Genomic DNA, 18,208 nt, shown 5'->3' with positions numbered 1-18,208 from the left:
ATCTTCCATTTCGCACAAGCAAGAAAGAGATGTGCGTATTTGAAATACTTGAGAGAGCGCTGACGTCATTTGTCTCTCATCATACGTACCGGTCTAATTTGCCGCCATGGAGTACCTTCTCATTCCAAGTCTGCCGCTATGTACGATGCGAGATGAGCTGAAATGGGCTTGGAAGTTGTATGGAAATCTATAGATTAAGAAAGGACCCCGCGCGTGGTGGAACTCTATTTCATTTGGTTACACTGGTTCGTCCTCTTTATAGTTTTCTTGTCTTTGACAAGAAAATGATGTATGGTAGTCACCTCCTAAAAGGGAAACTAAAACTAAAATTTCCTTTTTTAGAGATCGTGACCAGCGAAGCCCTTTCTAAAGTTATGGTAGTGACCCGAGCGCGGGGCGCCTTTCTAAATCTTGTGTGGTCAGTCCACAGACATCATAAGCATATATACCATAGAATTAGTAGGTTATACAGGGGAACTTTGTAGTCGCATCGCATCCCTAGCAGTGTCAGCCATTTTAGTCGACGATTGCAGTTTAGGTATGCACGTTTTTTTTGTAGGTATTTCCAGTCCATATTTTTCTTTGGTAATTGGATTTAGAAAGGCCCCGTGCGCGGTTATTTATCATTTCTTCGTCCTCCATAGATTTCCTCAGATCAAGTGATCAATAAAGTATACGGAAGGTACTTCTCATTTTATTCTTTTTTATTGATCTAATGGTCGTCGGTCCCTGAAAGAGTGACTGACTCACGTAGGTATATGCCATGGAATTAGTAGGTACTCCGTCGAAGTACTTATTAAAAACATGTACGTACCTAAACTTTTGACAGATGTTACCTTAAATAAGCAATAAGTAAAATATGTTTATCCTTGTCGTCAAAAGCAATAACACGGTAGAAAAAAAAAAGAAAAATATATATTTAACGCTCTGTACCATAATTGCTTGATAAATGTATAAATAAAATTCGTATATGTTGACAAAGGCCTCTCCTTAGGTTTCTAATAGATTTAGACTTAGAGAATATAAAGTTTCTATGATGAAAACAAGGATAAGTACCTACGTCGTACAACGGAGTACCTACTAATTCCATTGATGAAAACAATATGAAAACCTGTCACGACTGTCACTGTCAGACTGTCTCCACCTATCAGCTTTGTAATGTATATTTGTTACGTAAAATTGTTAAAAGAAAATTAGTACCTAGGTAATCTAAGAAAAAGTGTTGTTTCAATCGATTGTATGTTTTTATTCTGTAAGTATTATTTCTGATGATTAGTGCCAAAAATGCCCATGGTTTATCTATTTACGTATTTCATTTTTTATATGATTGTTTCTATTTATTTTGTATTCATTGTTGCAGTATAAGTATGCAGGCTATAAAAGCTTTAGGAGTCGCTGCTCCTAAAACTATCCTTTCTGTAGCTAAGAAAGGGGCTCTTGCACCAATTGTAGAGCAAATCCGCCAAACCCATTTGCCAGCACCGAATCCAAATGAAAGGCGCCCATACTCTCCGTTTCAAGATTCGTCTAATATGGCTGAGTATGCTGTGGCGCGCCTAGACGACTTATTGAACTGGGGAAGAAAAGGCTCTATATGGCCCATGACATTTGGTTTGGCATGCTGTGCTGTAGAGATGATGCACATTGCTGCACCACGCTATGACATGGACAGGTATTTTTTTTCTCTGTCAACACGGACCTTTCAAATAGATTATAGTTGCTGGTAATAATAATACTGATATGACTTATTGCACTTTAAATTGTGTTAGATGGATTCTGCTCATCTCAGTAATAAAATTATAAATGTGAAAGATGTTTATCTTTGTGTTTAAATGTGAAATCTGTAGTAGGTCATGTATCTTTTTTGCATGTAATATTTGTGACTGAGATGGGCAGAACCTATCTGAGGATGACCAGGCAACACAGTTGGTCCTGTTTTGCAATTCACTTTTCACTATCAAATCTTTTATTATAGTTTAATACATCAAAATGTACTACATCATCGTCTGCTAACTCTTGTGACCCAGGCTCCTGTGATAATTTCTTATTCGAATTTCTTCTGGAATTTACTTATTGGATAATAATAGTAAAAAGTTTTATAATTTTAATTCTATTTACTTAAAAGTGAAAATTTTATAAAAATTTCAGATATGGTGTTGTGTTCAGAGCATCTCCTCGTCAATCAGATGTCATGATTGTGGCTGGAACACTCACAAACAAAATGGCACCAGCACTGAGAAAAGTTTATGACCAAATGCCAGATCCACGATGGGTTATTTCAATGGGTAGTTGTGCTAATGGTGGTGGATATTATCATTATTCATACTCAGTAGTAAGGTATTTTATCTTTTATATTTCTTAAACATACATATAGTCACACTAGAAAAAAATGTGAACATTAGTGGCAGTGATTAGACTACTTGTATGTATTTTATGATTTATTTTCTTTTTAGAGGATGTGACCGCATTGTTCCTGTCGACATATATGTACCAGGATGTCCTCCATCAGCTGAGGCATTGCTTTATGGAGTCCTCCAACTTCAGAAAAAAGTGAAAAGAATGAAAACCATTCAGATTTGGTACAGAAAGTGAATATTGAATAAATGCATAAATCAATAGACAATTATTTATACTTTGTTGTAATTTAAACCCTTCTGAATACATCTTAGTGCAAGCATTAAATTATTTTTTTATTTATGACACTCAGAAATTAAATTAGACTAATTGAGAAAGTTTCTTCCTGATCCTTGCTTAGGAAAAAAAAAAATCATTTACCCTACGTCACCTGCTTGAATATCGAAACTGCAAGTCCAACTCTTAAATAATATATAATATTTGTACGCAACAATCAAGAAGAAGTTTTACTTAATCAAGGTAGCAAATGTTCGAAAAAATCCCTCACTTTTCCTAACCATTTTTTCAAATTTCCAGGCTAATTCTTCCTCAGCAAGTGTTCATGTTTTATTTGTGAAACTGAAAACCGAAATTATAGTTTACAAATTTACTCTAAAACCATCCTAGTTTTAGTAGGTATCTCAACTAATATTATAAATGCAACAGCAAGTTCGTTACTCTTCACGTATTATCTACTGGACCGGTTATTATGAAATTTGGTACATGGGTAGAAAATAACCTGGAATAACACAATAACCTGGAATAACACAATAACCTGGAATAACACAATAACCTGGAATAACACAATAACCTGGAATAACACAATAACCTGGAATAACACAATAACCTGGAATAACACAATAACCTGGAATAACACAATAACCTGGAATAACATCACATAACATACCTAATATACTTTTCGCCTACGGGAGGGAAGCCCCGGGGCGCAGCTAATATGATAATAATTAGCTATCCAGAAACCTAAGTATTCCAGTACAAGTACGAGGGAATAGACTACCTTTTCTTGATTTTTCCAGAAACTGGACACCCCTTCATCGGTTTCAACAGTACAATTTACGCTTTGAACTTCATCGACCACCACTAGCTTCCGTTGAAGCAAAATATCGTGGGGAAACCTGCATACTGGTTGATTATTATGAACTTGTGTGTGAAATGGAGAAGGCAATGGCAAACCACTCCATTAATAATGCCAAGAAAATTGTTGTGTGTGTTTCATTCCACGTAATGATCACGACCCTCAGCCATGAGGAATACGACTATGAAGATATAATTGGATTTGATTTTACTACCAGCCGCCCGCCTGACGTCAACTCTGTTAGGGAATGCTGTTGCAATCTAGGTATGTGGTTAAGGCTGTGACCCAGTACGACATCCACGGGAGGACATAAATTCTAAAAGCAAAAAAAAGTATGAAATCGAGGGGGCTATATACCTAAAATCAGAGAAAATTATTTAAAAGAATATCTGATGATTGTAAAATTAAGATTTGTTTTTTACTGTAATTGAAATCCCATTAAAAATTTATTTACCTCCTACTAATATTATAAATGCGAAAGTTTGTGAGGATGTATGTGTGTTACTCTTTGACGCAAAATGTACTGAACGGATTGTTATCAAATTTGGTACACGGGTAGAATTATAACTTGGAATAACACATAGGGTAGGTACTTTTTATCCCCAAATTTCCACGGAAGCGAAGCCCCGGGGCGCTGCTAATACCGGACGAAACTATATGACGCGGCCACACTTGGTCTCAGACATTATACTTACTACTATAGCTGGTACTGGATAGCCAATTTTTTTTTTATGCTAAAGCTAGGATAGTTTTAGCACTTTTTCGTAAATTATTTTTTGAATTCAACATAATGGTCCGGAAAGAATTATTAATTCGGATATTTTTCATTGTGCTAAAACTTCAAATAAAACATTGTGTTATGAAAATTTGGAAGTTAATGTATGGATATTTTAAAAAAAGGTTAGGGAAGAGTCAGGGGACTTTTGGGAACATTTGCTGTGGAAAGCAATATTAGGGTGTAATATTGCTTTTCCCATTATATATTGCTGCATAATATATAAGGAATTAAATCAGGTACAAAAAAAATCTTGTTGGTATAAAAATCAAAAGTTTTAATGGTATTTTCTGAATCGCACCAAGCTTTCATTTACTTTTTAGTATACAGAATGATTTTGTCAACTATAATACACTTCTGAGTCGTTCACACTGAGATTATAAGAACACGGACATCTGCTGTGCCTTATGAAACAGATACTAAATCCAATTTGTCTGACTCAATGGCACAGAATGAGTTCCATGGTGCTCCTGATTTTTGATTGCAAATTCATGTCTGGAGATGTTAAGATTTTCAGAATCTAAACAAAAAATATGATTTATGAATATACCTTTTTTACACAAACTTTATCATTACTGTGATAATTAGTAGATCTAATATTATCTGAGACACTACTTTGAAGTCAGACAAAATGTATTTCACAATACAATAATATCACATACTTTTAAATGCATTAAACAAAAATATAAACTGCTATAACAGAATTCTGCACTGATCACTAAAGAGGAGTATAAATAAATAAATAAAACTCCACTGGTACAATAGAAAAACCATTATGAGATTTTAACGGGAGTGTAATTAAACTCCCGATACAATAATAATTTATGGGATTTTTCCTTTGTATGACGTTAAATAAACCAATTCTATATTTTAACACTAATTTACATACTAGTATTTACATTTTATTTATAAGTATATATAAATATGTATAATTATATAGATAGTGATTCCAATAATCCTATCCTCCACATAATCAGCGATTTGATGTATAATTAACTAATAATGGTCACAATAACAACTCGATAGATATTTTCATGTAAATAAACAAGCAGTAGTGTACAGGCCGGCCCGAGCGCACATTGTCCTTGCCCTATATTGCACTTTCAGAGAGTTCTGCCCTCCGTCACTACCGCACTCGGGCGCCGCACCGCTACATCACTACGAGACGGGCGGCCGACGAGATAGCGATCGTCGGACAAGCGACGTTACAATAAATAATTTTCTAAAACGATAATGCAAAACGATATACTTCGAATTAGTCGTATTCTCACTCGCGACGTCGTTTACACTACTCTATGTACAGTCGGGATCGGCGGTCGCGCCGGATCGTTATCATCGCGGCTCCTCCTTCTTGAGCAGGTCCAGCGGAGCCAACGGCGTCAGCGGCGGGGCCAACGGCGCGAGCGGCGCCAGCGGGGCGTGCGCACCCAGCGGCGGCAGCGGGTGCGGCGGCAGCGGCCGGTGCAGCAGCGGGCCCGCCTTCAGCTGCTGGTGGTGCGCGTACGCGCTCAGCATCTTGGCGCGGTCTTCCTCGGCGCGGATAGTGGCTTCGAGCAGCGGCGCGAAGCGCATGTGCTGCAGCGTGTCGTAGGCGCGGAACGGGTCCCAGGGCGGCGCGTAGAGCGCGGGCGGCGGGCGCGGCGGCTCCTTGCGCTCCTCCTTGGCCGCGTCGGGCACGCCGTTGCGCAGCGGCGAGCGCGCGCGCGCCCGCTCCAGCTCGCGCTCGCGCTCGCGCGCCTTGCGCCGTTCGCGCTCGTCGCGGTCGCGGCGCTCGCGCTCGTCGCGCTCGCGGCGCGCGCGCTCGTCGTGGTCGCGCGGCGCGCCGGGCCTGGCGCGCCACGCGTCGTGCAGCGCCAGCGGCGACGGCGGCACGCCGTGCAGCGCCGCGGGCCCGTACGCCGACAGACCGAACCCGCCCGCGCCGGGGAACGCTGCGCCGCCGTACCGACCGAACGGCGATACTCCTGAAATTACATATATTTTATTAGTCGACATTTAATCCCCTAAGTTCATCCCCCTAGTCTTTTATTTATTTTGCAATAGTAACAATGCCGCCCTCACTACTATTTGACGGTTGAAATGTATGAATGAGAGTGAAACACCCACAAACGATTTGTGTGTGTATACTTGTAACTTGTGTATGTGTATATACTTGAGAAAGGCATACACAACACATAATTTAGATGATAGAAACATACGCACCGAGCGGCGGATGCGGATGGTGGGGATGGTGCGGCAGATAGGGCGGCAGGTCGTAGGGCGAGCGGTAGGCGGGCGGCGGCGCGGGCGCAGGGAAGGCGCGCAGCTTGTCCTTGTCCGCGCCCGCGCCCGCCCCCGCCCCCGCCCCCGCCCCCGCGCCGCCCTTCTCCTTCTGCTGGTGGTTGTAGATCTCCCACGCGATCCGCACGTGCATCGCGTTCCATTTACCAGTTTTCTGTTCGCAAACGATTACATCATAATGATTATAAATATAAAGAAAGAACTTTGGATATTTTAGTATGTAATTAAATGCGTTTCTAGTTAACCATAGCAAATTTTGAATCGTCCTTAATATCAATTCATAAAATACAGTTAAATATTTTTATTCTCAATGACAGTAAAAAACAGAATAGTGCAGCAATCCTAATAGAATGCATCACAAGTAGCATGCATATTGTGTGAATTAAATGTACATTTACATAATCTCCAAACCTAAACATACTTTGTATAAATAAAAATATATTCGAGCACGGTGACCAATGATGATAAGGCAGTTATATTTTAAAGTAAGTTTTTTAATACCGAGACAAAACTGAGCCGCTTCTGTTCAAATAAACTTTGCCGCAAAATTAACAATGAACCTTTGTGTTTGTTTTTTTTTTCTATTTCGCGTCGGATTGAGCTGATTTTTGGTGTCCAGACAGTAGGAAAGCTGGAGTGGCAGGCTACTTTTTGCGGCCGGAGCTATATAACCCAACATAAACTAGCGGTTCCAATAACTGCATACATATTGCTTAGGGGCTTAAACTTGTCGGCTTTTAGGTCTGATAAAAATGTATCTGCTATAAAAAAATATATCAAAAATTTGTATGTTTATTTGTTTGAACATGTTGATCTGAAACTGTTGGTCGGAATTTAAAAAATATTTCTGTATCTAAAAAACAAGGCTGTAGGCAATTTTTAAATTTTAGTTATACAGAATTGATGTTTACTGCCAACATGAAAGGCAGTGCAGCACGATATCCGCAAGGTTTGGCGAGCATGCAGCGAGAATGGCATGAAGTGGTGAGGAACCTACCGCGTGGTTGGGGCGGGGCGGAGGTTTAGCGGGGTCGCTGGCCGCCGACACTACGGGCTGTTAAACACGCAAATGTTAATGATCACGAAGCAACACTAATGTACCGCATAGGTAGGGCTTTCATATTCAACACTTCACATGGATTTCGCTATTCGTTTGTTTTAGCGAACACATGTTATTATTGTATAATGAAGAGGAGGAAAAACTATACGGTTTTGTTATTTTTAAATCTCGATGTCGAATTTCCATCCACCAAATAAATAATAAGATTGTTACTTGGCTTTAAAACTTTTAAATTTATTTCCATATGTATACTTATAATATATCTCAATACTATAGATAAAAAACAGAGAAACTAGTTAAATTTTGCAATTGGATCTATCTTTTATTATTACTACATAAGTTTGAATGTAGTATATTATATCAGTGAATAGGCGGTATTGGTGCATATATACATATATATTTAATTTTATACATTTTCAAATATACTGTGAACTGTTTAATATTTTGCCCTGTGGAACCAAGCATAAAGCTAGTGTCTAAGAAAATGCTCTGAAGAAAAACTATACATACTTTCTAGTACCAAAAGATTATAATTATCAACATGAAGAAAATTAATAAAAGGATAAAGTCAAGAAATTAGATTTAAAAGAAATAACAAAACTTTAGTCTCTAATTTACTACAGATGGATAATGATTGATGATGTAGGAGATATTGTGAGTGTGAATTAATTAATTAGTGTGTAACTTCTAATTTACATCCTAGATCCAATCAGAGCAAAAAAATTTACATACATCTAAGCCAAAATATGGTAGTTTTATTATTTTATTCATTAAAAAATCAATCGTATTTAATAAATGTCAAATAATGAAAAGTGACATTGGGATACAAAACATTTAAAACGGCTTAATACGCGATTGATGTTTTATGAATAGGATTTATTTTCGTCGACGGAGTCAGTGACAATATCACCAGTCGCAGCTTATATGATTATGGTCCACATTACCTTGGGGGCGTAGGTGGTGAGGGGTGCGGGAGGCACGTAGGGCGCGGGGGGGTGCAGCAGACTGGAGGAGTACGGGTAGCCCAGCCCCAGCCCGCCGCGGTACAGCGGAGACATCTTGTTCACGTCGTTGAACTGGAATTTTACGACGGAAATTGTTATTTGGCGCACTCCCCGGTACACTAACACTATTTTGATAGAGTCGAATACTGACGTCTGTGGTCCTATATCAGATACATTTTCTGTTAAAAAGTACATAAAACAATGGCAATAACTAATTTGTTTCGTATGTGCCATCGGCCTGCAGCTTAGTATTACATTTGACAATCTATTTGTTCGCTGCGTACGGAGTGAGCATGATGGAAAGTACATCAACCGATAGAATCCACATTGTAAATAATGTGAAGTCAAGTTTTTACAGATAAATAATGTATGTGTTTGCGGCGGAGTTATTGGGGAGGCTGTACTGACCACTCGCAGCTGGTGCGGATGGTGCTGGTGCGGCGGATGCTGGTGCACATGCGTGTGCTGGTGCTGGTGGTGATGCATCTCCGTGCGCACGGCGGCCACGCCCAGCCCGCCCGCCGCCGCCAGGAACCGGTTGTCCAGCTCGCGGCGCAGCAGGTCTGCGCCCGGACCTAGAATATTATGCCACATGTATTATTTTATGTAATAAACTATTTTTTAATTGTAACGTGTACGTTTTCTTAGTAATAAGAGGCGAAGAGAAATGTACAAACGAAAGCGAAGTGACGGACCGTGATGGTATGTTTATTAATGGTATGAAGATCATATAAATTTAAAGATATCTTCATAAAACCTAATGAAATAAAAAAACTTACTAGTTTGAAAGAGCGACTCTGCAGAGAATGGATTGGGGTTGGGGGGCGGTAGAGGAGCACCGAACAGTGGCGGTGCCGGCGCAAATCCGCTCGCGCGCTCTGACCCCGCCGTTCGCCTGCAAATACACACATAATACGATTTCGTTACTAAAAAAATATTTATCTCATTATTATAACATTTTAATTCACTTCTTTTCACACAGTACAGACGCGGGTGGACCGCGTCCTATTATATTATTCGTAAAGATAAGAAAAAGATCAGAATAAATATTCCGATGGCGAATAAAACGTAATAACAACATTTTAAACAGCGTGTTGAATACTCACGTTACCCCCCAGTGCGCGGGCGGTTTAGCGCTGGAGCTGATGCTGGGTACAGTGGGCACGGGCGCGAGCGAGTGGGTGAGGTGCGACGGCGTAGGTGCGGCCGGCGTCGGCGTCGGAGCCAGCGGCGCGCCCAGCGACGGCACCAGCGGCGGCGCCAGCGGGGCGCCTAGGCTGCCAGTCAGAGGAGCCTGTAAAAACACAATATTATATTTTAATACAAGCTTTTATTTACATTCACACTTATGTGGATATTTTTAAGACGATTTCTAAGTGGGTGTTAACACTTTTTGTCCTATATTTGATGTACACTGCACGCCTTAAGCAATTGTTAGTAGAGTGAGTGCCTTTGTGATCTTATACAGCTCGTTCTACTTAGTTTAATTTCACACTTTGCTTCAGTTTCGAGGCCATTTTATGATGAGCATGACCTGATGGTGACTCCTCAATGGTGAACTGCCATTGCACGGATATAAAATGTTTTTCAGGCATACACAGTACACACTGCGTCAAGATATCTCAGGTGACAATAAAATCTTGTGGTGTGGATGAGATTAAAAAAAACGCATATCTCTGAAGAAAAATTAGATATAACTACTATCATTCTGTAAATCAAAAGGTAATTTGGACGAAAAATGACTATCTGACCGCGAGCGGTGCGACGAGCGGCGGCGCGAGCGGGGCCACCAGCGAGGCGCTCGACGCTGAGGCCGGCGTGCTGCGCGACAGACTGCTGATGTTGCTGCTGAAACCAACCCAAGGCACGCTTTACAATGCTATACTGTTTTGCAGGAATAATGCTGACACCTGTGTCTAATGCAGTTTTATTTCTCGCTCTCTCATCTAAATGTGATCCTGGTTGCATTTTAGGTTCTAACGTCTTGAAACACAGACTCAGCTTAGAAAACTTTACAATTTTGAAGATTCAGCTGTGCTTTACGACCGGGCGCCTGTCTAATGCTATCGTTGCCGCATAGCTCTCAAAGCTTCCAAGGTCCCTCAGTCATTTAGTGCTCTTATAGCTAAACTAACATCACTCGAATATGAATGACTGAATGATAAATGTGCGATATATTTCACCTGAAGCTCTCGCGCTCCCGGTTGGGGCTGTGTCCGCGCGGGGAGTATGAGATAGGGGCGTGTGTGGCGCCGGTGGACCCGGGGGTGTGGGGCCGCACACCTTTGGGGGTCTTCGGGGCCACCAGCGGCGACGCGGCCAGGCTCGTGCGCTGTAACAAGAACCATGTACAAATGGATAAGATTATAGACATCAAATTTCTGTAGTTGGTTGAATGTAGGTATTTACAATAATGTATTGGTAATAACATTCAGTCCTTAGCCCTGTTATGGCGTTATGGTTATAGTGTCAAATATAAAAAAAACCTAAGTAATATAAAAATACAATTTATAATTAATATTAGCAAATATATATAATACCTACATAATTCAAAATAATCATAATTCATAATTTAACACATATTTTTATAACTTAAGAATTCTTCTTTATTATAATAACATTTGTCAATATTTTTTTAGCTTTAATTTTAAAATATAGTATCTCATTCTATCGAATAATTAAAGAATAGTTTAACAGGATACTTAATTTTAAACCCGGACAATATATACGTGTTGGGGCACTATACTGATTCAAATAAAATTCTAAAGAATTTTTAAACAAACAAAATTAGATTCATTGTGTGGAAATTTTTAAGTCGTTCGTTGTGATTTGATTGATATTGATTAATGAGAAAGGCCTTTTGTTATAAAATAAAACTTGCTTACCGTATCGGCCGTATTTCTCGGTGATGCCGCAGCTGGCGGAAGGTAGGGACTATGCTGTAACGAGGAAGCGTAAGGCGCATAAAGAGGATAAGTTGCACTGGAATAAACAGCTGGAGGAGGGAAGCCATTGGAAGAGAGGGTCGCATTCACAGTTGGGACGTCAGACCTTGCCGGTAGTTCCGCAGAAGACACGATTGGCTGCCTTGAGTCTATCACTGGGGGAGCCAATGGGTGACTACTACCACTTGACACGGGAGGTATTATAGCAGGTGCCAAACTTGTGGTAGGAGACGTGTCCACGTGATTTATTGATGGATGCAAAGAAATTGGAGGACCTAATGGATTTATTGGAGGATGTTGTGGTAAACTGAGACCAGGATGTTTAAGACTCGATGTGAAACTTGAAATTGTACTTGTCGTTGCGGCTAAAGAGAGCGGAGGTCCGATATGATTAGGTGTGGAAGTAAGTAACGGGTTAGGAGGAACCATCGCCAAATGGTTCTGTTGCGTTATAATGGAATGGCTGTTTATAGGATGGCTCAGGTGCGTAGCGGTTGATGGGTTCGCCGAGGAAATTTGCATGTGATTTGGCGTAATATGATTTGAAACACTAAACGGCGCGAGATGAGGCGGTCGATTCGTATAGACAGATTGAACGGAATGTTTCTGTAAACTTGGTTGACTCTGATAAGGTGTGTGGCTGTGAATACTGGAACTTATAGTCGAGTTTACATGACTAGACCCGATAGACGGGGGAGGATAGGGGCGGGAGGAGGGCGCGGCAGGAGAGGCGGGCCGCGCTCCCGCCTGACTCGGAAGACAGCTCGGGATCGCCGGCGCACTCGAGTGCGGCGGCACACTCGGCGGGACTCCATTCACTCGGCTCGGGAAAGAGGTAGGAACAGCGGGGTGAGCGGCAGCGGAGGGGGGCACGTTCCGGACGTCGTGACCGGGCATGACGGGGTGCGGCTGCGAGTGCGGCACGCGGCTCGGGAGACTAGGAAGAGACGCCTGCGTGGTGGCGGGCAGCGCGGCGGGCGGCCGCGGCGCGTGGTGCGCGTGCAGGTCCAGCGGCGCCGGCGGCGGCTCAGCCGGCTCGGTCCGCGTCTCGTGGTTGGTGTGACGGTAGTCGGGCAGTGCGGCCGCCGCGTGCGACTGGTAGGCGGTGTGCGAGGGGAACAGCGGCGAAGGGGCGGGCGGCGCCGGAGGGGCGGGCGTCGGGCTGTCGGCGGCGGCGCGAGCGCCGGGCTGCAGCTTGTTGTTACTCGCGGGCCGTTCGGGCGTGTCTGGGCCGGCGGCTCCCACGGGCCGGGCCGGGATCTGAGTGGCGGCATGTCCATCTAACGTGGGGATATGGGCGCCGTTGGGTCGGTGTGGAGTGTCAGCTCGGAAGGGTGGCGGCGGCAGCGCGGGCGGTGGCAGAGCGGCGGGCGCGGGAGAAGGCGCGGGCTGCGGCAGTGGCGCGGGCGCGGGGCTGGCGCTCCCGCCGACGGGCGCTCGCGACAAAGCGAGTGCGCCACCGCTGCCACCCCTTGCGACCAGCTCGTTCTTGCCACCACCGCCACCCGCGCCGGTCACCCGGAATAGTGATCCAGCTTCAGACGCCTGTAAATATACATGACCAGTCTTACTTAATACTTCGAGACAGCTTATGACGTCATAGTATTGTCACATGTGCGAGATAACCAAGAGTTTATTTGTCAAATTATTGCTACGGCTGACATGTACGTGTACGGCAGGGCTCCCAATAATCCTTAGGAATTGGTAGGGTAAACACATATATCATATTTCACATTGGAACAAGTTGCAGGAGTCTTCTTTAAAGGATGCTTGTGCCAGGAGTATGTGTCAGAAGACTATGTTCTTTCATAAAATAATTAAATACTTGTTTACCAAATATACTGTTTATAAAAGATATATCCCTATTACTCACATCTCTTAGTGGTTGAGTAAGAAAGACTTTTACATTAATAACACATTGTATTGTGTATTGTTCCTTCTTGTCTGTGATGCAGTGGAGAGAGCATAAATAAATTCCTTTAGTTACATAAAGTCCACTACGTCAAAATGAGTTGAAACTTACATCTTCCATTGATGCATCGTGATATCTTGGTGATGCATTCCTACTATTTTCAGGGCTCGCCTGTAACAAAGAAAAATAATTTATGTAAGGAGACTGCATGGTTAGTCAAATTCTAATTTCTAATACTCTGTGTTTTTAATAATAACAAAGCATGGTGGGATTATGTCTGTTTAATATCGACATAAAACTTAAATAATATAAAAGGTTTATTTTAATATGATAACTGTGTATAAGTTTAAAATTAGCACCACGACAACATTATTAGCCGATATTGCGATATTATTAGTGACTGATAAAGCTTCGATGAAGTGGCAAAGCCGGGTGGTAATCTTTAACCTTTTATTGGTGTCACAATAGTTTGTGGTGTCGAGCGCCAGTGTTGGCACGGCCCGTATAATGTTCACATTACAATTCATAGTTTGTTTGTACCTATTGTTCTAAGTTCTAATTTAACACAATGACCGCCCACGGGCTTTTAATATTCATCAAATACATATGCAATCACGGCTAACACAAAGAAATGCCAATGAGATATAAAAATGCAATACGAACATAGTTGACTAGTTTGTAGATGTAGGAAACAACAAAAAAAATAAATTATTGTTTTGTTTGAGTTATGTTTATTGTCCTACAAACAAGTCATAAGAACAAAGTTATTATTAAAGTGCCACCGCTGGCCAAAACTTATCTAAGTTTTATCATAGATTTAATTATTTTAGGTATTTTTTTTTATTCAGGATGTTCATATGAGTATAAAATAAGAGAATTGTTTTGAAGTCAAGTCGACATGTCTTCAAGTTGTTTAAATATGTTAGAGATATGTGTGAACAAACATGTCTGAAATAGAATAAAACTGATGGTCTGCTACGAAACTAAAAATCTGTTCAGAAATTTAATCACCAGGGCAAAGTAATCGTTTCTTATGATTCACAACAATGTGGAAGTCAACACACACGTAAAGTGCTGAAAAAAATTTTTACTGCTTTGCGGAGTCATTTATCACGATATCAGTAAGAATATTTTCTAATGTCAAAAAGCAGCGTCAAATCAAAATCAAAATTAAATCATTTATTCAGAAATTAGGCCTTCACAGGCACTTTTCCACGTCGTATTCTAAATTAAATGATGTTTACCAAAACTACAAACTACTAGCATTTCGGAACGACCACTGCTGAGAAGAAATGCCGAAACTCATTCAAACAGTGTTTGTCCCTATTATGCCAGCAGGGCTTACCATTTTTTAAATATAAATTTATGTAAATTTTTTATCAGTAATATAACAATGTACACAATAAAGTACATGGTCAAAAGGTATGCTGAAACATAAGGAATATATATTAACCAAACAAAAAAAAAACTTAATAAAAGATCGAGCTGACCAGTTCCCCCCGGCAGCATCCGTTCACGAGTTCAAAAGCTTGCGGATCTGCAGTATTTAGGGAAGTATATTAGATAGTAGGATAGTAATTACTGAGGGACGGTAATTACTATCCTACTATCTACGGGAGGGATTGACGATCAAACGAGAAAGATTAAACTACTTAAGTAACCATCCACATGTTATCGACATACCATTGTCTCGTTTATCTATTTTATAACTGTGCCAAAGTAATATTAAAAGATACCTAATTTGTGAACTTTTAACCATATACATTTATTTTCATATATATATTAAGTAATACAATTAGCCTAACAATCCAACAAAACATATTTTTTACATTCCTTTAAAAGGCTACAAAAAAGGAGGAAGGAGCAAAGGGCACAATGAAGTTACTGTAATTTCCACTCGATAAAGCTTTTCAAGATTTTCAGAATCTACTAAATACAGAAGTGGCCGGAAGAAATAGTCAATCGATCGTTTTGAGGGAACAAATCGTTTCGGGAGCGTTCCGGCAATTGAATGTTTAGCCTTATCCGGTGGGGGTGGGTCGTCGCCTCGCAACAATGGAGTGATAAATCAAGTATGGGTCGCGCGTGCCGAACGTCCGCTCTTTTCTGCATAAAAGACATTCAAAGACACCGCATAAACGCACTTCTGACCATCTGCGTTTGTGTCCTATTGGCAATTGATAAACAGTTAAGTGTTGTTAAATTATCTTGAGTAGGTGAATACATTTCTGCTAAGTATAAACCATTCATTGCAATGCAATATGATTGATTTTATATTTTGATTGACAGTCAATTTAGATTTAAAATTTTTTTTCTGATGGGAAAATTTAATTTGGGATTTTACCCGGGTAAATTCACAATCATTGCGTTACTTCCCAAAAATCTGGGAAGAAAGGATTACATCGTTTTAGAGATTAACTTAGGAAACTAAGATTTGATCCTGCCCATGGACCTTATTGATTGATGTCATAAAAATATAGCTGTGATAGCGCTAATTACAAAGATCAAATCTCTTTTACAAAAGCAGATAAGTATAATACACTTATCTCCGTAAAAGTAAGTAAATACATATTCTTTCATAATTTACGAACTATTTCACAACTTAATATTAAGAATAAAAGTCCAAGAAAAACACTTAAGCATCAATTTTAAATAATAGTAAGGGAAAAAACCAGGGTAGAATAAATACATAAATATATTAGAACAAATCACACAGATTGAGCTAGCCCCAAAGTAAGTTCTAGACTTGTGTTATGGGATACTAACTCAACGATACTATAATTTATAACATATATTGATAAACATCCAAGACCCGTGCCAAACAGAAAAAGATCATTTTCCAACATGATCCGACTGGGGATCGAACCCGGGACCTCTCGGTTCAGAGGTAAGCACTTTACCACTTCGCCACCGATTGAAAGAAGATAGAATGATAGATAGAAAGTTGGAGGATTGATCTTCTCGAGAAAATACCGGGAGAAAACCATCCCTAGTTCTGTATAATCCAACTGATAAACCCCCTAAAACGATTGAATGTAGATATTTTATTTCATTTAGTAATTTTCCATATATATTATTGAAGTTCACTAATTCAATATGAAAGATTTTTGTACACACGTTTTTTGTCCGAATTCGACCATAATTTCAGAACTATCCCGTCTATCACTAGCGTTGAATCTTGGCAAGTTATCAAAACTGAAAACGTTACAGAAAATGCATAATAATCAGTGAGATATTAGCATGATGAGTGATGTCGTGTCGGCAAATAATAACTGTCTGTGTCCATGGCCCGTGCCGTCGTCATGCGCCTCCCGACAGAAACACGCGCGTCTCTAAATAATCCAGCTATAAAAATAAACGTTCGCATTAGTCAACGCTGTCAAAATAAAACTACGAATATTTACATAGTCTAAAATAAATGCAGAGTATCTTTTGTGCAGATTTATTTACTGACTTGAGAAAATTATTTTTTGATGTAAATAGCCATTTGTTAAATCGCTTTTACAGTTAGTAATAAAACGTTGTTGGGTTTCTTTAGCTGTGTTCTTAATTTTATACGCGAACATTTAGAAATGGTTAATAACTTTTTAAATAAATTAACTTTGAAATTTCTGAATTAATTATATTGAAATTACGAATTCAAAACAGATAGCGAAGCATAATCTCGCGATCCCAGCCTCGGGGCCGTTTCGCCTGCCTCCACACCCGCTGTTACGAAGCGGGGAGATCCGGAAAAAATGGCGTGATAGCTTTTCGCCCCTCATTCGAATTTCTAATACTTCCACAAACTTTTAATAGGATCGGACTTAAAATTCAAAGAAAATTTCGTCTCGAGGTAAAGTTCAAACAGCGTCTTGTGATCATAGCCTGCGGTGACTTTGTTTTAGCAGCGAGCAGTTAAAATTAAAATCCTATCCTACTAATATTACAAACGCAAAAGTTTCAACTGTATGTAATACTATCTCGCCTGTTTACCGTGGAGGTAGATATATAGAGGTAACTAATTTCCTTTTGACTCAAGTACATCATTTTTAATTCGTTACGCCTAAATTGTTGTAATGAACATAACGCAATCCAAGCTAATGCAACCCGCTCGGAAATACTTGAAATAAAGATTTTCTAAATAAAATTATTTATGACAAGAGATGTTTTATTCAATTATACTAACGCAAAGATGAGAATATAAAGATGTTTTTGAATGTTGTTATATGTAATCGATTCAGGTAGGAATAACAAAGAGTCACCCTTATAAATGTTATGTATAAGGGCGCAGACTCCTCGCGTGCGGATATTACATTGAGTTCGCCTTACTCTATGAATAATTCATACAACTTCAGTAATTTATAGCATAAATCTACTTTTCGCATTCGGTAGTCGTTTCTGTCGGTCATCAGTTTGGTACTTTACAGATGGATAAAATGTTATTGTCAAAGTGGTAATTTTTAAACAAGAGTTAGTCCATCAAGTAATACAATTACACTATTAAGTAATTCTGTTATTTGACGTAAAATGTTACATCTCGAATGAATTACAAATCCTGATCCAATTATTTGTAATAATTTATGAATAAATATTAATTCAACTTACGGTAAACGCACACAAGCCAAAGCAAAATTTTGCTACTCTCCGGTCATAATATTTTCCCGTAAAAATTTATAGGAGTAGTCGTAATATTAAGCCTAAGTATTAAAAATCAAATGACGCTCTGTTCATGGCCCGAATTTGAGCAGCATACTAAAGGG

General features: G+C 40.1%; 2 protein-coding genes across 7 annotated transcripts in view; one reads left to right on the top strand and one right to left on the bottom strand.

The window, feature by feature from the left end:
* Window positions 1–1,109: 1,109 nt before the first annotated feature.
* Window positions 1,110–2,682, top strand: LOC128674535 (NADH-quinone oxidoreductase subunit B 2-like). The gene is made up of 4 exons (XM_053753122.1): window positions 1,110–1,252; window positions 1,361–1,672; window positions 2,149–2,337; window positions 2,454–2,682. The coding sequence occupies exons 2-4, from the start codon at window positions 1,368–1,370 to the stop codon at window positions 2,590–2,592; spliced, it is 633 nt and encodes a 210-aa protein (XP_053609097.1). The 5' UTR covers window positions 1,110–1,252; window positions 1,361–1,367; the 3' UTR covers window positions 2,593–2,682.
* A 1,845-nt stretch (window positions 2,683–4,527) lies between these two features.
* The window catches only part of LOC128674533 (fibrosin-1-like protein), a 55,697-nt gene continuing 42,016 nt past the window's right edge, over window positions 4,528–18,208 (bottom strand). For 3 of the 6 annotated variants that reach the window (XM_053753117.1, XM_053753119.1, XM_064436302.1), the window contains 11 exons: window positions 13,578–13,637; window positions 11,495–13,099; window positions 10,793–10,941; window positions 10,361–10,457; window positions 9,716–9,903; window positions 9,389–9,504; window positions 9,018–9,184; window positions 8,550–8,681; window positions 7,543–7,599; window positions 6,468–6,699; window positions 4,528–6,229 (listed from right to left, as the gene is read on the bottom strand). In XM_053753117.1, the coding sequence (XP_053609092.1) occupies window positions 5,598–6,229; window positions 6,468–6,699; window positions 7,543–7,599; window positions 8,550–8,681; window positions 9,018–9,184; window positions 9,389–9,504; window positions 9,716–9,903; window positions 10,361–10,457; window positions 10,793–10,941; window positions 11,495–13,099; window positions 13,578–13,637 (3,435 nt within the window). In that variant the 3' untranslated portion in view covers window positions 4,528–5,597. The remainder of the gene's footprint in view (window positions 6,230–6,467; window positions 6,700–7,542; window positions 7,600–8,549; window positions 8,682–9,017; window positions 9,185–9,388; window positions 9,505–9,715; window positions 9,904–10,360; window positions 10,458–10,792; window positions 10,942–11,494; window positions 13,100–13,577; window positions 13,638–18,208) is intronic. The other 3 variants (XM_053753118.1, XM_053753120.1, XM_053753121.2) reach the window with 3 other exon arrangements.

The sequence above is a fragment of the Plodia interpunctella genome, chromosome 13 (assembly GCF_027563975.2).
Source record: "Plodia interpunctella isolate USDA-ARS_2022_Savannah chromosome 13, ilPloInte3.2, whole genome shotgun sequence".
Classification (NCBI taxonomy): Eukaryota; Metazoa; Arthropoda; class Insecta; order Lepidoptera; family Pyralidae; genus Plodia; species Plodia interpunctella.
Note: the sequence above shows the minus strand (reverse complement) of the source record. Positions and strands in the feature narration are given on the sequence as shown.

Excerpts from the sequence above, each read along its gene's own strand:
- LOC128674535 (XM_053753122.1), top strand. The coding sequence starts at position 1,368 with ATGCAGGCTATAAAAGCTTTAGGAGTCGCTGCTCCTAAAACTATCCTT. Across the intron at positions 1,673-2,148 it reads CCACGCTATGACATGGACAG|ATATGGTGTTGTGTTCAGAG; the intron begins GTATTTTTTTTC and ends TAAAAATTTCAG. Across the intron at positions 2,338-2,453 it reads TATTCATACTCAGTAGTAAG|AGGATGTGACCGCATTGTTC; the intron begins GTATTTTATCTT and ends TTTTCTTTTTAG.